Source organism: Cryptotermes secundus, unplaced genomic scaffold (assembly GCF_002891405.2).
Source record: "Cryptotermes secundus unplaced genomic scaffold, Csec_1.0 scaffold526, whole genome shotgun sequence".
NCBI lineage: Eukaryota > Metazoa > Arthropoda > Insecta > Blattodea > Kalotermitidae > Cryptotermes > Cryptotermes secundus.
Genome location: NW_019721013.1, coordinates 1,089,004 through 1,111,635, shown reverse-complemented (window position 1 = coordinate 1,111,635; position 22,632 = coordinate 1,089,004). Strand labels below are relative to the sequence as shown.

The window sequence follows — 22,632 nt, the reverse complement described above, 5'->3', positions numbered from 1 at the left end:
AGATGGAGGCGATATCTTCCTCCGAAATGCCGGTGGACTTCTACCGAACTACACGGCGTGAAGTCCCTGAAGATTGGTAAGTACTGTTTATAGCAGCTTCTGTGGAAACCAACGAACTATGGAGTTACCAGGCACGAGACTGGTCTGAATACGTCGGGATAATGAGCTAACAGACAACCTAAGTTTACGTTGCAGTTCCCTCGCAGCTCACATTATCCCAAGTTACATGCAGACATAAGACAGAACCAGGAACGAGGCCTGCGGCAAGACCGTCTATAGCATATTCCCTGCCCACGTGCACAAATATACTCTATTCGCAAGTAAACGAGATATCGGCGAGAGGCGCCAGCGTCTTCCGGTTTATTGGATTACAGGTCGAGGAAAGGGCAGAAGTCTTCGCGCGGGCGGTACACACGATGACTCTTAACTGCAACAGAAGTACGTGAAAACGCTGTGGACATTGCAAGACTGTCGGCGTTGTGAACTGCGCTTTTAACTCGTCCTGCGATCCGCCTGTCTTTTCCCGCCTCCCCTTTTGGTGGGTTTATTTTGCGACGCTGCTAGTATCAAGACTCTACTATATCGAATGGCAGGAATGATGAATTGGAAAGGATTTGGAAGGAAGCAGTCGTGTCCTAATCGAGATAAAATCTCGTCATTTGCTGAAAGGACACGAGAAAAACTGAAACAAAACTCAGATGGTACAGTGGAGTCCTGACCGGGATTCGAACCGGAACCTCACGAATGCAAGTCGCTCTCGTGACGCAAAGGCCACTGCTCTCGGAGCTAGAACATTTTGTTAACGAAGGAGAGGATTAATGTGCTAGGTTACGAAGAAATACAGGACGGTTGGCATTATCACGGCGTAATAATTTAAGTGCCTAATCTCAAACCCAGCTTTCCTTGCTAAAAGCAAACAGCTGAAGTTCACACAAAGTTACATTCTAGAAAACAAACTTCGAACGCCTGGATCTGGTCTAAAGAAGTGAGTAAAACAAACAAACTTTAACAAGGGTTTATCTCTCTTACGTTCCTACTGCTTGCTGTAAGAGTGGCACATGCTGAAAGCGATTCTGGCATCTATCTCACAGCCCACAGTCCACTGGCCAACAGCCGTACCAATTAACGGCGTGCACAAAACAAACTGCCCTAAACGTGCTCATGTCCGGTGAACACGTCAGAAAACCTCGATGCAGAACACGGGTTTGCGGCATTCATCTATAGGAGCGAAAAGTAGTCAAAATTACTGGAGTTGTTTTCAACAGAACTATCGGCTTACATGAGAATCGCCACGTAGCCCTTTAAAGCCCAGTGGTAACTATTGTGTACCAGCGGCTTCATCGACCAGAAATTGTATTCTGCGCAGAATCCGTACGGTTCTCACAATAAACTGCGACTGTTTCCCTAAACAGCATTAACCGGTTGGGCTTTGTAGCTGAGACGTAATGTGTTTCCTGTGAGGTACGGACTGAATCTCCTATATTATTTGTGTGCTCCGTATGGTTCTCACAATAAACTGCGACTGTTTCCCTAAACAGCATTAACAGACCGAGCTTTGCTATAGAGATGTTTTCGTAACATCAAAATTAATTTCCAGTATGGACAGCGTTGTCAGTGAAGCGACTAGGCTATGGGGTGATGACTGAAGAGTGGGGGGGTTCCCCGCCGGAAATCAAACCTTGATTCTCTGGTAGTCCAGCCCGTAGCTACACCGGTTCATGTTCTCTGTGAGATACAAACATACTTATTAAATATTATTTGCATGAATTTCGGGATTCAAAGTGTTAACAGAGCGACTCTAGAAACCCACGCTCTTTCCGCCTGTTATGGCTGGCTGTTTCGGAGTTTCCACCCCTCAACGGCAATTCAACCCCCCTGATCCTGCAGTTCACTCTACCGTGCAAGAGCAGGCCTGTCGGCACGGCATCGAAATGTCACGCAAAACACCCGCAGTTTGTGGGATCAAGCATTTTGTAATCCGCATAAATTAGTGGCTTTGTGGCCGCCCTGTTTGCACAGCAATATCCACAGAAGGCCGCAATTTCCTTCCAAAATAACTGCCGCGCACCAGTGACTATCCTGTACACACACAGCGGGCCGAATCACACGGAGTCAGCATACAAGAAGTGCTTGTTGCCAACAGGGACAGACACAAATGCATAAGAATATATAAATAAAGCAGCAGTGTACAGTGAGAACTCCCAATACGACGAGAACAGTACAAAATAAAACATACTGACTCTGTACGGAAAAGTTGGGGCCTATAGGGCACAGTACCGCTTGGTGCTGCATTCTGCCCGCGCAGTGTATTTATGTCTTTCGTGTTATTCTCACGGTAAACAGAAATTGTTTCCTTAAACGGCATTAACCGGCTGATCTTTGTAATGGGCATGTAGTGTTTTCTGTGAGGTAGGAACTCAGTTTGTAAATGCAATTCAGATCAGCAAGGCCACTGGTAACGTTTCGTGTTTCGTCGTCAGTACACGTATGTACGTTTTCTTTCGCCTCAAACTTTACCCCTACTTGAGACGAAGTACGTTCGTACCATCTGTAGTCGGTATAGCGACTGGCTATGGGCTGGACGACAGAGGGGTCGGAGTTCGAGTCTCAGCAGGGTCAAGAATTTTCTGTTCTCCACATCGTCCAGACCGGCTCTGGGGCCAAACCCAACCTATCCAATGGGTACCGGAGACTTTTCCCCGAGGGTAAAGCGGCCAGAGCGTGAAGCTGACCACTCGCCTCCAACTAGTGCCCAGGTCAAGAAAATGCGGATCTATACATCCACTCCCCCATACGCCTTCATGATGTACCGGCTAATTACTTAAGCACAGGGACAACTTTTACCTTTACCATTCCTAAATGCACTGACTGTTTCTACACCCGTCTTGGAGCTCTGTGCAACACGGCTGGAGTGTTCTCCTTCATTTCTTGGGAAACACGGGCCGCAACGGACGGACAGACAGTTGCGCAGGAGGAACATCTAACGAGCGTGTTCCCATTTAACGAGCCGCTGTAAACCGACCTAATCACATTTTCCTCGCGTTTTGCTTTGAACTGCAAATTACTAACAATCTTATGTGCTTAGCACGTTTAAGATACGGGAGCGCAGAACGTAACGTGACCACGGGGAAATTTCTGCCCGAGAACCGCCGACTGAAATTGACTTTGTCTGGGTCAAGAGAGAACTCGCAAAAAGAGCGAAAAATGCCAGCGACCGATCCTTGCGCAAGACGTCTCTTCATGCTGATGAATGACGAAGTGTCACAGAGCCGACACCGAAACCACTGGAGACATCGCGTCGTTTCGTGACATTTCGCATGAGGCGTTGCTTCGGTTCGCAGATTTGTGGACGGCCCTGGAAACGTTCCAAGCCAATCCCTTCCGAGAACACTCACGTCCCCAAGTAAACCCTCCCCAGTGACACTTCTACTAAGCATCCCTTTAACTCGGCACATGGTACAGGGTTGCAAAAACCGCCAGAAACCTTCATTAAAACATGAGAGGAGCGTGCACATGGCCACGCGTTTCACTGGAAACTAAAGATCAGATTTCTTGACGTGAGGACGGAGGAATCGTGCTGTTTCAGAAAGAAATACTTACACGAGAAGAGGCTTGGAAAGCGAGTTACGAAATGCAGAAATTCATGCCAGCTAATTCCCTTTTGTTCAACATGAAACCCCCAAAACGTGTGAAAAAGCGTACTAGACAAAATGTGTTTCGCGTTTCTCTGAAACTTCTCTTCGAGGTAATATTTCGCTTCGAAACTGCGAAAACATATATATCTACCATATTTACTATTATTCCAATCTGCGCGAAAAATAATTATGATAAATCGAAGTGAGCATCATACCAAGGCGTGTTTCGAATGGCATTTACACAAACGGCACTAACGTTAAGAAGAGGGCCAGGAATGACGATTAGTGAGTTAAACAACAAATAATGTAGGTGAAGATATATTACGGAAGGAGAAAAAATACCAAAGATATATCCAACGACATGTCCAAGCTAATTCATGACGACATACTTCGCGTTCTGGCCTTCTGGGGTATGATGCCGTGTTCTTTTGCTAACCTGCTCCTCCTAATCCACCTACCATACTCCACGCCGCCACGACGCAGAAGTCCACAAGATGCATCCAGAACCGCCTCGTGTTTCAGGTGGTCACAAGGACTTCTGTTCCACCAAGCGCTGGTGGACTGTGCGCGGGCCGCCATATTGATACCACTGGGGATCAGCATCTTTAGATGCCAGCCCGTGAACAAGTGTTCTCTAGTGGAAACGGCGTTCCTGCTGCTGGTGACGGTGTCCACCGTCAACATGCTGACCACGGTGCTCAATGACTCCCCCGTGTTCCCGGAAGACGACGAGGACGAGACAGACCTGACGGCGCCCCTGCTCATGGACTCCCCGCAATGCGTCCTGTTCGGCACGTTCATGATCTGGTTCGCCAGCATCACCATCAACCTCGGACCAACTTTCCTGAGCGGAGCCCTGGCGGCTAACTCCGAGACAGGACACAACGCCCCGAGCTGCCCGCTCGTGCACGGCCCCTTCCGACACTACGTGCTCAACGTTCTCTGGATTCTCATCAACGTGATCTGCGTTGTGCTCACCCTGTTCCACCTGCACAAGCTGCACAGGGACCTCACGAAAGCGAATGTTGAGGCTGTCAGGGTTGCAGGACTCGTCACCACGCTCGTCAGTGTGACAGGTGGCTCCACAGCCCCGCTCGGCGGGGGCAACGGCGCGGTACCACGGGTAAGTAACCTTTGGCTCTTCACTAGCTTACGGAGAAGGGCTGCTGCATCCATTTCATGTCTGTTCTATATGCAGCCAGACGCAGCCTGTGGAGGTGGAGCCGTACAAGAACACCGGCGCATGCGCAACTACTTGCGTCGAATGGAACGCGAAGGTGTCCAGAGGGTGAAGATGTTCCTGGTCATCACAGCAGCGTACGTTCTGTTCTGGGGACCGCTCTTCTTTGTCACCCTGGTCCATCACCCGGCCCTCGGAAACCAGCTGGGGTACGAGGTACGTTAACTGTACAGCAAAAGCCGCATTAGCGACAAGCGATTTGGGAGCTGGACGCCTCGAGCGAGGTGATCCCATCCTCGGGAAGTGTGTGGCCAAGGTTGCGTTTTGGGCCAGCCGGGCCTCAACGCGGATGCTTAAGAGTTAATTAAATACCACCACATGAAGACGCATGGGGAGTGCACGAACAGATGCAAGCATTCGTAACATAGGCACTAGATGGAGGTTAGTTGGCGTCACGCCTCTCCGGCTTTGCCCCAGAGGAAAACACTGCGCCCCGATTTCCCGGCCCAGTCGCCACACCGACTGACGTCACTGTGCACGTGTGCGGCCTGTTGCAGATCACGCTCCACGTGGCCTACGTACACGCGTTCGTGAACCCGACGCTGTTCCTGGTGCTGCACCGCGGCCTGCGGCAGGCGGCTCTCGACCTGTGCTGCGGCTGCTGTTCCCAGTGGGGCTCGTGGCTGCTTGCCGGCACGGCCGTTGCTGGGTATCGACAGGCGGCGCCTACACTGCTGCCGCCCCCACCACAACCCCCGGCGACGTCACTCGGCGATATCTCCTTACTAAAGCCGCCACTGCCCCCTAACAACAAACCTCAACTGGTAAATCAACTTCTATGTGAGTAGCATGGGGCCCTCGGTTGCTGCGGCAACAGAAATTTGGGCCCATGTTTCCTGTACGAAAAACTTCTTCCCACTCTCTGGTACCCAAAGGTTCATTGCCGTGTTCGCAAGAGCTCGCCACAGGTTCCTACCTTGAGACTGCTGAATGCTGTCCACATTTCCCCACAATATTTTTTCACACAAATTTTAATATTATCACATCTTATACCAAGATTCCCAAGTGGCGTCTAGCCTCCACCATTTCCGACAAAGCTAACGCAAATCTGAGGCTCCTTATTGTACGATTTTCAGTCTTCATGCCACTCCCTCCCCCTCCTACAGCAAACTATTCGTCCCAGCACCCTGCTCTCAAACACCCTCAGTCTACGAACTTCCCTCAATGCGAGAGACCAAGTTTCACACCCATACAAAATAACAGGAAATAGTTGCGTATACCTATCTTTTAGACCTTCGGATATCAGACATGACGACAAAAATATTCTGAACTCAATCGCAACAACAATTTCCAAATTTAACCTGCTCTTAACTTCGAGGAAGCAATTTTGATTTGTTACAAAGGTTCCGAAATATCTTAACTACGCCAGATCTGCTAGAAACGTTACGTTACGTTACGTTACGATTCTGCCCTGCATTCTCGCGACTACACATCAACGTACACTTCCTTCACCTCTGCACCAGTCTGACACAGACACTGTGTTCTTCGTAATAGATATTTTACAGCATACACCGGCCGGGCGCTTGCCGAGCCAATTAACTCCAGCAAAACCGCTCCAGTAATTACTAACCAAGATGAAGTCGTCTGAGAAATTTATCTTCTTTGATGGGTGGGTTGGAGTCTGGTGTATAACCAGTGGACGTAACTTACAAGTGGCATATACAGAAAACGGTTTAAGGCACAGCAGTCACTATATGTGACAGCTATTTTAACTTCAAGAAATCTCTACATTCTGCCCACACAGTGTATTCGTGTGTTCCGTGTGGTTCTCATAGTAAACACCGTGTTTCCCTAAACACCATTAACCGGTTGGGCTTTGTACCGGAGACGTAGTGTGTTTCCTGTGAGGTACGACTAGCAACTGAATTTTGATGTATTACACGTATTTATACGGATTTACCCCCTCTTCACTTGAAGAACTGGCGCTAGTGCGCCTGTGAATGCAAGGCGCCGTGTGTATCGCTCAGAAATAAGACAAAGCACGAGAATCTCGTTAACAAAAACCTTATGGAACAAGTGGCATCGCTCCCACGAGGCCCGCGTTTTTGTTGCGAGGCGGCGCGCACAATATGTCTCGCGGAAACGACTGTATCACGGAGACGCCCAATGAAGACAATTGGTCGTGTTTACGGGAAACGTTTTACACGTTTCGAACCATAAAACCCGAGACCATATTCACGCAGTATCTCTGGCATACAGGAATGGCCAGGCCGGGAATATTTCTGAATTACGAGCAGAGCAAACTTCGTCAGTAAATTAATTTCTAATCAGTTTATTACGCACACATACTTAACGGAAAGCACACAACGCGTCCTTCTGCCTGTTTGTATAATTCGTTACATATTTTCATATGAGGGGGTGTGACTATAGACGGGGTTTGATTGGTGAATGGATTTACTGACCACTTACACACACAACTCGGAACTACAATCAATTTCAGCGCTACCGCTAATCTCCACAGTTCACAAACCACCATATCACCCCGCTAAGCCTTTTTCCGGCCTCCTGTGTCTTCACCAGCCGTTCCCCGACAAAGGCTCCTAACAGTGGAGACACTTCACGCGCTCAGGTACTATCTCCACAGCCTCCCGTGTAGAACTGAACTGAACTCATTGCTCCGACTGTCCTGGTTATAACTTATCGGCACGGACCACATAGAAAACAACCAGTTTCCAACCGAAAACATTCTTACCGAGCCAGTGACTGGGAAAGGTCGTTGTTTACAGAGTTCCTGCTATACGCTACAATATGTTCACACCGCTGCACCTACTTCCACAAAATTACGAATGACTGAGACGAACCTCCCCCTTTGAGGGTGTCCTTAAACGCTTGAAAATCCCAACTTTTGTTTCAGTTAAAACTTCGTAACTGTGGCGCGTTCGCTCCCCCTTTTGGCTACCAGTCTCAAAACTCGTAACTTGCGGAAAACGAGTACCTTCCACAAAATGCGCGTTTGCTTCTCCAGCATCTGTCATTACTCACTGGCTGTCACGCACAGTGAACTACGAAGGCGCAAGTTTCGCAGTGATAATTCTAAAAAGAAAAAAGAAAGAGCGACAAAAGAACGGATTTAATTTGGTTAATCGGGGGAGCGAGGGGCGAGTAATGAGCGCCTCACCAAGGAATAGCAAGGGACAATCCTACACGAGCCGTAGCCCCACCTGTTAAACATTCAGACTGTCTGTGCGGCACGCGCTACTGCACTGAGCCCTGTGGGAACCCAGCCACGTGCTGTGATGGAAACCAAACAGGCTAACAAATGAATCTCGCACCCCGTCACAATAAATCTTACTAACAAAGAGAGTTTTAAAAAAGGGAAAGGTCGAGAGGGAACAACATCACTCAGTCGCTAGACCTGAAGCCCCGAAGCAGCGGCTTGTACCAGCAGGTACAGGGACAGTTATCTCTCCATTGATTAATTACGCACCACGCCATGAAAACGTATGGGGGAAAAGAGGTATGGCTCCACCATTTTTGACCTCAGCAGTAGGAGGTGAGTGACCAACTTTACCCGCGGGGAAATCGCTCCCGGTATCCCATTACAGAGGATGCTTGGTGAAACCCAGAACCGGACTGGACCCTGCGGAGAACAGAAGAATCTCTTGCTCCAACCAGAAGTCGAACCTTTATTTCTCCGCCGTTCAGCCTTAGCCTAGCAACTATACAACCAAAAGCGTTTAAAAGCCGGTCTATCGAAATGAAGCATTTCAAGGCTGACAATAACAATTATGCACGTTATATTTCATGTAGTGACACGAAAACACAACATTAAAAAACACACAATACAGGGGATGGACAAGATAATGGAAACACTAGGAAATTGAGGAACAGAATTTGTGTTGGCTACACTGAATGTTCTTCCGTTTGTTTACACTCTGTAGTGCTCGAGTCAGTGAAATCATCTGGCTGGCTGCTGTGAGCACGGCAATGAACCTTCGGTCAACTTCTTGAGTAGCTGAGCGATTACCAGATTGTCAACACGGATTACTTCGGTCGGTAAAGTAATTTTGAAAAAGAAAAGGTGCCTTGATATGATGCATTCTAACTGCAGGTGCTTCTTCTAATGCGGCCTGTGGCCCTGCTCTGTCGCAGGGAAACGAAAATATGTTTGGCAATGACCCCTGGGGTCAGTCCGTCAACACCCACCAGCACGTTCACATCCTTCCGGACGACGACGACGAGGACATGACAGCATCTCCAGTGCTGCCACTCAACGGAGGCGGCAGCTTAATGCGTTACTCGCCAACTGCTTGCAGCGAAGTTGGCTCCCCGCTTGATTCACCTCGGTGCCCCAGCAGCAGCGACTGACCGCGAGTGGGGGACCCACGTCAGTAACACAGCGCGTGGGTTACACTCCCCCCTTCCGCACACACCTACACCAATCAATTACCTACCTACATCACACTGGAAGAATTCTGGAATATAACAAAGTGTAGTCGGCTGAAAGCCAGACGACGTTTCGGAGGAAGAATGCCGAAACGTCGGTTCTTTCAACTGACTACGCGGCGTTATATCCCATAAGATGGAACTCTTCTTCATACCAACCGCTGTGAAAACCTCAAATCCTACATACATCACGCTGGTCCGTCAAATGCAATGGGAACAGCAGAATGGAAGCCATCTTCCCCCGTGCTCTTTGTGTTATGAAGCCCGTCCAAGAAAAGAGCCCACACAGGAACGGCCACGTCTGTCCGGACGTCCGCATGTTTCAACTCTAGAAACGCTGGCTCCATTTCGAAGAATTTTGATATGAACCTCATGCCACTGGAAACCATCCCATCAAATTCATACAAACGGTATGGACGTCCATATAGATTTCCTGCAACTGGCAACAGCAACAGAGCAGCAGAATGGCGAACTTGCAAGCTGGGGGCGACAGCAGCACAACTACAGAACAGCGGTAATTATGACAACCAACAGTAATTACTGCTGATGAGGACTTTCACGATGGATAACACCAACATTACCCGTGGCAGTCACAGGAAGATATCAACAATGGGACACGTGGTAAAGATGGCAACCAGAGGACTGTGCTCTGTGACATGTACGTACACTCGAAAGTAAATTCAGAATCACACATCTTCGGACAACACTGGCCTAATATCGCGCATCTCCAAACTCTAACATAGGCCTAATATCACATACCTTAAAATGTTTAACCTAGTTGTAACACATCCCCCTTCAAATGAATCTAACACCACTTAGTTTCGAATGTTAACACACACCCAATATCACACATCTTCAATGTTAACCTAGGCCTAACATCACATACCTTCAAATATTATTAACATAGGAATAACAGCGCACGCTTTCGAACGTCAGTATAGGCCTAACATAGGCCTAACTTGCAAATGTCAACATAGGCCTAACATCGTTCACTTGCAAATGTCAACATAGGCCTAACATCGATCACTTGCAAATGTCAACATGGGCCTAACTTGCAAATGTCAACATGGGCCTAACTTGCAAATATCAACACAGGCCTAACATCGCTCACTTGCAAATGTCAACATAGGCCTAACTTGCAAATGTCAACATAGGCCTAACATCGCTCACTTGCAAATGTCAACATGGGCCTAACTTGCAAATATCAACATGGGCCTAACTTGCAAATATCAACACAGGCCTAATATCGCTCACTTGCAAATGTCAACATGGGCCTAACCTCGCTCACTTTCAAACGATATGTAAGTTGCACTATTAGCGGTACCAGTAGCATACATTCAGTTATGAAGGACGTGTCACGTGCAGTCACGGCCCCTACGGCGCTCACGGCGGTCCGTACCGCTGTGTATACTGACTCACTGGCGTTATGACTGCTGAGAATCCAATGGATTCTCTCTTAATTTGTTATCCTTCAAAGAGTAAATACAGTGCAGTCATTAACATCGGTGTTTTGAATCCCAACACAAACGTGAGACAGCAATAGCGCCGCATAATATCCCAGCTATTTAGCGCATGCGCAGATCCAGTACAGTAAACCCTCGCTAATACGGATGTCGGATAATCCGGATCGAAATATGGAAAATGAGAAATGCTGTTCATAGTTGAGAATATTCTTTTTAAAAGACACGTGCTTGCATTTAGGAAGGCAGATGAGTCACTTGTCTGTTCACACAAAACTTGACAGTTTCTTCAAAACTACATTGTCACTTCCAAAAACAAGTACAACTTCTAAGTCTTCTATCGATGAATAAATGTATTGTATTTTTATAGTTTGTAAACAAAGGCTCTACATGGATTTTTTATGTGTTTTCATTAACACTATTTATATCGTTAAATTTGTTATTCACTTGTGTTGTAAGCTTTTTTTTTCTTTCATGGCTACATTTTGCTTCACTAATTCGGACTATCGCTTAATCCACATGACTCCCCCCTCAACCACTCCGGATTAGCGAAGGTCTACTGTATCTCGGGGAAAGTCATTCCTTCCACACATCCACCCCTCACCCTCTCTTTTCCTTCTTCCTATCACTTTATCTCCTTCCCTTCCTTCCCCTTTGTTCCTTTTCCATCCCTATTTGTCCGTTATACCGCCGTACATTATGACTAACTGCGTCCACACGAGACCATAATCATTTTCCCCGAGAACCACGTCCCATGCGAGCCCACATGAAAGTCGGTTTGCTGTAAATATTTCAGGAAGACATCCGCATGACACTTCAGTTGTACACTTTGAGGGTACTGAAGGAAAGCCCTGTTCGTTCAAGATGACGTCAGTTTCGGGCACAATTACATGCTCACCGTTTGGACCATAACTTTCCTCTGAAGTAATGTAGTGCTGCTGGTACAACATTTTTCTTCTTAGGCTTCCAGTAGAGAGAAGTTTCTTCAAAAGACTAATGACTGTAACGAACTGTTAAATGTACTCAAGCGTTGTGTTGTATGAATGTTCTGATGTTTTGTGTTTGTCATTTGTATAATGTCTGTACCGTGTAAACACTTGCAAACTTCCACACCGTAATGTTCTTGGCAGATTATGAGGTTTTAAACTGCACCACACGCGTAATTTTCGCGAGTTAACAAGTGTGTACAATGTACTTAAAATACTTATTATCATCCTTAGGAAATGTGTAACATGCTCAAACAAACCCCAACCACTGGCCCGTACAGTTCTCCGGCTCCATATAAGCACGATATGTGATTAACTTCCACATTGACAGTGGTTACACTGCAAAGTTCCGTAATGTTCATCACTGCTGGTATTTACAGTCTTGAATCCCGAATTACTGAGTTTCCTGGCTGCCATTAACCATTAAAAAGCATACTGGTAATAATAAATACCTCACAGTTCAATATTAGAAAGAGCAACTCTGCATTCTGCCCACATAGTGTGTTTGTGTTCCGTACGGTTCTCACAGTAAACAGCGACTGTTTCCCCAAACAGCATTAACCGGTTGGACTCTGCAGCGGAGACGTAATGTGTTTCCTGTGAGGTACGGAGTGAATCTCTATATTATTTGTGTGTTCCGTATGGTTCTCACAATAAACAGCGACTGTTTCCCTAAACAGCATTAACCGGTTGGGCTTTGTAGCGGAGACGTAATGTGTTTCCTGTGAGGTACGGACTGAATCTCTATATTATTTGTGTGTTCCGCATGGTTCTCACAACAAACAGCGACTGTTTCCCCAAACAGCACTAACCGGTTGGGCTTTGTAGCGGAGACGTAGTGTGTTTCCTGTGAGGTACGGACTGAAGCTCTATATTATTTGTGTGTTCCGTATGGTTCTCACAGTAAACAGCGACTGTTTCCCTAAACAGCATTAACCGGTTGGGCTTTGTAGCGGAGACGTAGTGTGTTTCCTGTGAGGTACGGACTGAAGCTCTATATTATTTGTGTGTTCCGTATGGTTCTCACAGTAAACAGCGACTGTTTCCCTAAACAGCACTAACCGGTTGGGCTCTGTAGCGGAGACGTAATGTGTTTCCTGTGAGGTACAGACTTAACATTTATATCTTTAGACGAACTCCCAGGCAGAGCAGGAAAATGTTCGCCCCCCCCCTACAAATGTAGTGTCCATCACTACCCCTCCGCCCCGAAACCTTCTTCTCTCTTATCCCTCTGGCTCCAAAGCGTTATTTGAGCAATTCAATTCATATTCTCGATGCCTTTACTAAGGAAGAAAGTTGGCTTATGAGAGCCCGTCTCACTCCTTTACACCTCTGAACCAGCGGACTGATTTTCACACTTGGTACGCATGTTATGCAATCAGGGGCTACTCAAACCTCGTACCTTTAATTTCCTACGTCCAGTTAGAATAATAATGCCGATATTCTTTGCAATCTGTGAGTATGATTCCTCCTGCAAAGTGGCAGACGCCCACAAGAGCGACGGGGGCTACTCCAGTAAAGCTGTTTCCATCATGCCAGCGGGGTTCACAGTCCTTAAAGTGAAAATGAATGCTAAGTGTACCGCTCTTGTTACGAACGTATCCGCCACTGATAACTTCAAAATATACAAGAATGGTCTTTGATGCATGTTACACATTTTGTGTGTTAAAAAGTGTTCTTATATTTCGTGTTCCTCAAAGCAAGACTTGTTATTTTTTAACCTATCTGTAATATAGATCTGTGTAGGTTTCTACTTCCATTAATTCTGTGGTCAGTATGAATAAATTCGTTATAGGAATTACTCAAGGACGTGCTAACTGGTAATTAAAAACAAGCATACACAAATCAACATCGTCAGCGTAATGCAAAGCGTAGGGCTTGTGGGACTTCAGGGTCCTCTTAAAATTGGCAAGTTCAGAACAGTTCTTCTGAAACTTTCCTCTGCATAGTTCCTCTCAACAGTTCCTCTGAGCGAGTCCCCTGACGGGTCTTCCGAACAGTACGTCTGAGCGATTGTTCACTTCAGTTCCTCCACGCAGTTATTCTGAATAGTTCCTCTGTCTAAACGGTTTCCACAAATAGTTCCTGCGAGCGGAACTTCTGGCTAGTTCCTCTGAACAGTTCTCCACAGAAAGCTACTATTGCATGTAGGAGCCTCTCGTGCCTGCTTTAATAAGCACCTCTCTGCCACTTTTCTGCTTGCGTTTGTCGGACTGATGCCTCCAGCCATAAAGCGAGCAGCGCACCAGTCGCGATTCATACACAAAAAGAATCGATCGAAAGCGAACTGCTATAACAGGACTACAAAGCATTTACATGTTACATTCCGGGTCAAAACCGCTTCACTTTTCGCACAATGCAGGCAAGTCGACACTGGACACTGGGACGTTAGTGCTATTCACACTTACGCCACATCGGAGCAAACTCTCTCCACGTACGCCTTCTGTGAATTCGAATGAATTCTGAGCAACAATAAAACACTTCATATAGTTTAAGCAAAGTTCTGTGAAGACGTAACCTTTCCGTGGATACGGTTGCCAGCTCCATCGCTCGTTCCCTCAACGTCAGCATTCATATGCCTTACGAACAACTGCTTTACTGACGCGACTACCAGACAAAGCCTCTCCATTAGTGAGGCAGTGAGGATGTTACTGCCTCAATATACGGGCTAAATCAATCGCTGTTAAAACTGTACTCTTCCGACTGTATGACTTCCTTCGATCTGAGCACAATTCGAATTTTGACATGTTCTCTCGAAATAGATATACCAGGGGCCGCAGTCCGGCCTGGACAGTCGAAACCGGCGCTTTTGAGCTAATAGGCGGCGGTGTGATATCTTTTTGAAAGAGGGCGACGTGAAACACGACGGTGTTCGGTTTCCGACCTCAGGCGGAAGCGAGAGCCTCTATCATTTAATCTGCATTTACAAGTGCAAAGCTACCTTCAGGCTACGAGACTGGCTTCTTGTCAGGAGTTGTGCGCGCCGGACAGCCCTGGTAGGGGCTACACCCCGGGATATAACTGACATGAGACCAGTATTAAAATTTCATATAACTGGATTCATCCTAAACGCATTACCGCACACGGCATCCGCTTTGCGTGCCTGCAGCAGGTGGGGAGACTGGTGATGTGGGGGGGTGAAGGCCCAGTCGCTATGACAACAATGCACGCAACAAAATTGTGCGAATGTCGTCCACTTTTACGTCTAACAGTCTAACGTCTCTAACAGCGGAAAGTCAACCCCACCCTCAGCCTCCTACCCTTCCGAGACCAACCACTGCAGACAAAATTCAAACTCATAATCCCGTTCCATCTCCCTAAATCCACACAACGTGAAACCACAAAAACGTGGCTAAAATAACAGTGCCTAAAATTAAAATATGAACTCAAAAAAAGTATTCTAAAAATGTACGAACAATGGACTCCTTCCGAGAAGAAAATAACATATTTATATAGAAACGACTTTAAATTAATCATATTATGTAAATAGAGAAACTTTTTTAAGTTTAAAATGAAATGTATAAATATGCACCCAATAAAATTCATTTTAAAATGACAGAATTAAATGAACGCGGTTTATTCACAATGAATTTCCTTTCGCTTCCTTCATAAAATTCCCCCTGATAACAACCCATCTCAGCGAGCTACTGCGACTACGTGCAGGCCCAAGGAAACAGGGCTGCACAGCCACCAGCGGGAGCCAGTGTGTCCAGTAAGAGGACCTCAACGGTAGCAGGTAAGGTGCTCTGTGATTGGGCAGGCTTGGTGTGCTGACCACATCTCACCTGCATACACGGATTCTCATATTTATCCGTCTGTCCGTCCGCGTGTTTCGCCATTCGAAACCTTCCACATTCCTTGGGGTTAAAGGGACAGGGGCGTGAAGCTGACCACTCTCCTCAACCTAGCGCCCGGGAAAACAAGGTGAGCCCATACCACCACTCCCCCACACGCCTTCACTGTCCTAGTGCTTAATGAAGAATCAGTACAGCGTGATCCTTTATCCCGCATTCGCCGGGACGGACTGAGGAATACCACGAACAGTTCAAGGACAATCAATATTGCTGCCAAGATTCGAACCGGATGTGTCCCGAAAACAAGTCCGGGCCAGTTTGCTGAGCGGCGGCGCATGAAGACACAAAATCTTGACACAACGATCCGTCTTCGTCTGAGCATCGGCGGGAGGGCAGAAGGAACATAAAAACGTTAATCCGGATTTGCAGGCGAGCTCTGCAAACAAAACCAACTGCGCGTGCGCTCCAAGTGGATAATATTCCATCGAGCAAGTGTTTTGTCACAGCTGTATTGCATTACGCACACATCACACAGGCCTATGGGCTGGACAGCCGGGGTTCGATTCCGGACAGGGACAAGAGATCTCTCTCTTCTCCACAGCGTCCAGACCGGCTCTGGGGCCCACCCAGCATTCTACCCAACGGGTACTGACGGCGCTTTGCCCCGGGTGTAAAGCTGACCACTTACTTTCATCTAGAGGTCAAGAATGGCACAGCTACACCTCCAGTCCCCCGCACCCCCCGCCCCCCCCCACGTCTTCATGGCGTGATCCTTAATGGATTAAGCCTTTACTGTTACCTTCCCACCCACGAGCTGAGCTGACATCCGCAGTTCCTTCCTCGCTAAGAACACAGAATGTCTCCCTTACGAAGATCGGCCAAAGCTGCTGTTCTGAGACTCACATGCACTGGGTTGCCAAAACGTGGTTTGCTTTGGTGATGCACACAGCAACCACTGTTCTGCAGTGCGTTAACAGTAACTGCTTACTTTCAAACACGTAAGAATGCATTTATGCACACTTTAACGACGCGCTGTCATGAAGTCACATACAGATACGGAAAGGAAGTGGAGCGGTCGTGGCGTCCTTTAAAGTAGCAGCCCACGATTTGCCAGGAGGATGGACCTCTGGGTCGAGATATGAACCAGGGATCTCCCAAGAACGAAGCGGGTGCTACCCGCTGGACGAGCTTAACGTCAAGCGATGTGAATCGGGTATGCATAGCCAACAGGCCGAATGCCTGCCTGCCTTCATAATAAACGGCGAAAATCGAAAGACTTAATATACCATCGTTAAACTGTAATCAATCACACTGCGGCAATTAATCATTGTCTGCACCGAGTAGGGAATCATACGGATTATTATAAACATCAAAACTGCTGCAGTATCTAAACGCATTTGGGATTTTAATGCCTTTTTTTTTGTGGGCTATTTCGCACCGCTGTCAGGGGTTCCACTACATCGCGTCGAACGGTGGGTGAGATGATTAATGAACTTTCGAAGGATGCAACCTTGATCTAATAGAAGTTGGGTACTTTCCCGGCATCAGCCTGGAGGGACTAGATAAGACCACGAAAAACTTCAGAACTGTCTGCACCCAGGGCAAGATTCGAACCGAGCTCCTCTCGATTACAAATCTAGACAGCTACGGCTACTAGGGATTACTGGGCTTCGGATTTTGTTGATCGTCCGGTACCCTCAAAACCCAGAGAACACAAAGTTTCGAAAACTGGATGGTGACTGGCTATGGGTAGATCTTTCTGAGGGACCCAACAAACTAGGTGCCTCCCCCCACCTGAGGACGGAACCAGATCCAGTTTCCGAAACGCTGTGCTCTGTGTTTTCTGGATACCGGACGATGGATTTTAAGTTCAAAGCACCCCCAGTAATTCCGAGTGTTACACACTGATCCAGTCACTGCTACGTCAACATGCTGGGTAATACTTTCGCACACACAGAGCATGGGAAACCTCCGTGGTGGTGAAACGAACCAATCTCGAGATTCTGATGGAGCTCCCCCCCCCCTCAAATAAGAAAACGCGGTTTTCGCAATGCTGTCTGTCTGTCTGTCTGACTGTCTGCATGGATGGCTGCAAACCTCGCTCGCACCTGAACGGTTGAACGGGTTTTCTTTATATTCGGCAATTAAGAGCTTTTCCACCATGCAGATCGGCTGTCGGTAAATATGTACATTCCAGCTCCAAAAACAGGGACCCTTCTGATGGGCCCCCAAAACGGCTGTAACGATTTTGATTAAATGTCAGTAAATTACGGCGACTACCGCCCTAAATAAACTGCATGGTCGGTGCAGTAAATGGTANCGGCACTAGATGCGAGTGGTCAGCTTTCTCCCCAGCTGCTTCACCCCTGGGGAAAAAGATCCCGGTACCCATTGGACAGGAGGCTGGGTGGGCCCCAAAGCCCGTCTAGACACTGTGTAGAAGCGAAAATCTCTTGCCCCTGCAGGAAATCGAACCCTGGGCGTCAAACCCACTGCGCGACGCTATAATGACTGAGTTTCAGGCAAATAACAGTATGCATATGAGGGGCCCAAATGGTTATGCAACGTGCATATATCCTAGCCTGATTTTCAATATTCAGTAATCAAGAACCAATTTTGTCTCCAAAGTAACTTACTCAAGGCCACTCATGCAAGAGAAAGCATGTGCAAGTGTCCTTGCAGTCATTTCTTTATAACAATAATAATTCAATATGCCTCAAATCCCACTACAATCGTCCCTTTGAAGCCCGGTGGTAACTATATGTACCACCTGCTTCATCACACAAACATTCTGATTTTTCCCCACAGAGTGTATTTATGTCTTTAGTATGTTTCTCACATTATGCATAAATGATTTCCTTACACAGCATGAACAGTTAATGTCTGTAGTGGGGAAAATGTTGCTTAGTGTGTTATCAAGGAATAAGCAAAATTCATAAAGTGCTTATTTCCAAAAATTAGGCCACAACCAGTTCCTTCCACATCCTCTCCAATTCATTAAGCAGTAATCATTCTACCATTCAAGCTTATATAGAACCAGAAAACAAACAAACTACTGAAACCACTTCAAGTTAAATGAGGCAAATTTCGGGAGGCATCCAGTGCCATGCTACCCACTGACCGCTACCGAGTGACAGACCCAGCTATTCACCTCCGTCTATAGATAACATTGCTCATCTCACTTCCTTCAAAATGGCTCAACTACATCTGGCTGCAAGGTAGAACAATTTTAAATTCACGCTACAGTGAACAGCTGAAGGAAAACAAGCGTAAAAGTGTTTTTCTGAAATCTGCACTTTCCAGAGAAGCACGTTCACGTTTTCATATTACCTTCAGTTTGTTCGGCTGAATTAAAATAACACGTTCTTGTTTCCCTCTTTACAATGCAGATGTAATCGGGCTTCTCCCTAATGAATTTTCAGTCCGAGAGGTTTAGGGGTAGGGATTATGAAGGTGGAGAGAGGGGAGGGGGAAAAAGGGTCTTTTAAAAGTCTGTTTCCTGTTTCCACACAAAAAAGTAAAAAAAGTAAATGCTAATGCAAACCTTACATTCATGTCTGCTTTGTTCTGCCTTGTTGCTCACTGAAATCATTTGAAATTCCTCAAGTGTAATGGATTAATCCCTTAATACCTTACAGCATTGGTTCTGAAACTATGCTCCTGCAGAACACGAGTTAGTGTTCTGTGAGCTAGACCAAGGTGATCTACCACTGAAATCATGTAATGGAAGCCTTCTCAGAATTTCTCAAGAAGAAAATCGCTGGCGCCATAATTCCTGTAGCCTCAACAACTATCGATATAATAAGGCATTTGTTATTCCACATGTATCATCATCACCAACACAGCTGAACTGAGCTATTCTTTTTTGGGCCCTAATCAGTACTGGTGAGATGCATATTTTCTGCTACAGTACGTTCAGCCAGAGCAACATGATGTCCAGGTTCCATGCGGACTCAAAAAATTTGGGAGCCACTGGTTTAGAGTATAACCACCCTTCAACATTCAAGCACAAGACTGCTCGTAAACACAAATCGTGAAATCAGTAAGATCTGAAGAGGGGGCGGGAAAACAGGATGTGACATGCCAGAACCTCAGAACTTTACAAATGTATTTGGCAGCTTCAATACAAAATCAAGGCACAGTCGTGTCACAGATTTCTTCACCATAAATCCTGCACATATTTACAAGGTTTATAATTCCTGTTACTCTAAGTAGTAATACCATACTGCAAGAACTGCTTAATAAGGAGCTCCACAATTTGTACTCTTTAAGTAGACACTGTAAGGGTGATCAAATCTAAGATGCTCAGATGGGCAGAGCATGTAACATGGATGGGAGAGTTGAGAAATGCATACAAAATTATGAATAGAAGATGTTAAAGAAAGAGATCATTTGAAGACCTATCACAGATGTGCAAGATACTATTAAAATGGATGTTAAGAAGATATGGCAGAAGAATGTGGGCTTGATTCTTTCTGCTTCAGACAGGGAACGGTGGTGGGCCCTTTTGAACATAGTAATGAACCATATGGTTTCCTCAAGCAGAAAATATCTCAACCAGATGGACCAGTGGCTTCTCAAGAGTGATTCTGCTCCACGGAATAAGTTAGTTATGGTAACTGTTACTCAGTTCATGGATCACCAAACAGAAGACTATTCACAAATCTGATGTGTAATATGCTAATTTATGAAAACTGTACTGCAGTGCAATGTGACATTAAAATTCGTCCATACATTGTATAGACTATGAATAATGCAAATGGTTTCATGAATTCAAATTCAAACAAGTGCAATTTTCACTTGGAATCACATGTGTACCATATAACATGTTATTCACACATACCAAACCACGAGTGAATCGCTGATTCTTTTGGTTGCAAATTCAATTACATTGCAGAATAGAACACTTAGAAGACTCTTGGAATGGGAATCCATAATTTGGGGGAGGGGGACTAAGTACCCTTGAAAATCGGGAAAGAATGAACAGCAGTACTCATACTGACCACTGTAGGTCGCGGTGCAAGGGCCGAGAAGGCCTACCCCTCATACATTCATTTATTCATTCATTCATTCCTGAGCTAAACTGAAAACGTTTGTGTCTCTTTACTATGGTTCACTGCTCATATTGATTCTGTTCCTCAGCCTCTGTACTGTGTGGATGTGGGCAGTGCTGCCAACGTTTCACACGTACATGCTGTTTCCATCTTCTTGGTTAAAGTTAGTAGAGTCAGTGAGTGTTCAAAGTATAAATATGTTCCACTCCAAAAGAACCACAGGGGGAAGGGGTGGGGGCCAAGCTTCCGTAACTGTCTTAACAAAATCTACAATAACTGGGAACTGCTACAGCATTTTCTGAATACAACCATATTTTACGTTATTATTTCAGACCCACCTCTTGTCAAGATAATCCAGCAAACATGAGAAACCTAAAGATGCACCAACTGCCTACCTACACCACTTCAGTAACAGAGACAAAGCTGGCCAGACAGATTCAACAACCCTTGGAATGCATCTACTGCACGTCCTCTATCTAAGATACAGACTGTATGCAGTCCAGCCTCTTGTATTATGCTGCTTAATGGGGCCTTATAATAATCTCTTGGTTTCATGAAGTGCTTCCTAGGTGATGACAAGACCTTACTTCAGGTACAAAACTGACAGACACACAAGATATGTAACAAGTCTTTCTTTTCTCACTGAAAACTTACAGAAGGGGACTTACTGATATCAGAATCTAAACATGTTTCCCTGCTTGCCTATCAGTCATGCGCAAGTTATGATACATGTAACACCGAAAAACAGACAGAGTGAATGCAGAGGTTGTTGCATGTTTTATTCTCAAACCTGGCAAGCAACTTGAATGTCATCTGTTTAAACCATTCGTGACTGACACTGCTTCAAAGATGTGGTTCACCACACTTTTCAAACAGCTGTACAAATGCCTTCAAGAAGTTCTGAAGTTCATACATCAACCGAGCTAATACTTCACCCTGTCACAACAGACAGCAGCACTGTGCTCTTCTGGGGTCCTTCCCTGCCCAAAGACAGCATTTTAGCAATATAATCCAAATTCAGGTAAATGGAAAGGTGAGCGAGAACACAACAAAAACGCATTTTCACAGCCCTGTGAATGAAGTCCCATGACAGAGCAAAAGCAGAAGATTACTTCTTGATACGGACTAAAGATAAATGACAAACTGTGCAGCACTGGGTCCCTGTTCAACTTCAGAGAAATATCACAGCAAGAGCTAACTGACTGCAAGTTAAGTGGATCCTTCTCAAATGAAAAACTGAAAAGTTGCATGAAGCCATGGTACTAATTAAATCATTAATTGCGCCAAACGTATACTCCTAATTGCTCATTAAATAATATTTTTCAACTCTCCGTCTTGTCCTGAAGCCAATCAATCACATCACTCTGCAGCCTACAGGTGAGAGTCCCCTCTACATTTTCGGACACAAATGTGATAAGAAAAGAACATACAGCAAATACATAACATAAACATACAGACCATGAAGAAACACAAGACTGAATAGCTACACTAACTAGGCATGCATCATACATTTCAGGTATACACAGTTCATTTCAGGTACAGAAACATTTCAAACACATATGGGCACACTTCAAGTACATCATACATTTCACATACATATGTGCAAATTTCATATACACGGCATACATTTCACATACAGAAACATTTCAAACACATATGGACACATTTCAGGTACATCATATATTTCACATACATACGATGGGGTACCCAAAAGAAACTGAACTAATTTTTTTGTGGGCAGAGCTTTTGTAGTACCGCCTTTTGCAGCTATGAGTGCATAGAGCTAACATTCCTGAGTCGATAAGCCGACTACCGTTGCTTCAGAAGGTAAGGATTAGTTTCGGCAGAGTTTATAGTGACAACTGTTTTGTGTGATCGTCGTTTTTGCAATGGCTGATTTTCGTGAACAGCGTGCGGCGGTGAAATTCTGCTTTTTGCTCGGGAAAAGTGGAACAGAAACTCTTGAAATGTTAAAAACGGCGTACAAGGACGATGCTATGGGGAAAACTCAAATGTTTGAGTGGTTTTCCCGTTTCAAAAATGGTGAAATGTCAATTGATGACAAACCTCGTTCTGG

General features: G+C 45.8%; 2 protein-coding genes across 3 annotated transcripts in view; one reads left to right on the top strand and one right to left on the bottom strand.

Annotated features, from left to right (window-relative positions):
* The window catches only part of LOC111875245, a 38,532-nt gene extending 26,273 nt beyond the window's left edge, over positions 1 to 12,259 (top strand). For both annotated transcript variants that reach the window (XM_023871313.2, XM_023871312.2), the window contains 4 exons: positions 4,158 to 4,758; positions 4,834 to 5,031; positions 5,373 to 5,639; positions 8,968 to 12,259. In XM_023871313.2, the coding sequence (XP_023727081.1) occupies positions 4,158 to 4,758; positions 4,834 to 5,031; positions 5,373 to 5,639; positions 8,968 to 9,183 (1,282 nt within the window). In that variant the 3' untranslated portion in view covers positions 9,184 to 12,259. The remainder of the gene's footprint in view (positions 1 to 4,157; positions 4,759 to 4,833; positions 5,032 to 5,372; positions 5,640 to 8,967) is intronic.
* LOC111875246 (midasin) overlaps positions 1 to 22,632 on the bottom strand; it is a 161,972-nt gene that overhangs the window by 104,673 nt on the left and 34,667 nt on the right. The window lies entirely within an intron of this gene.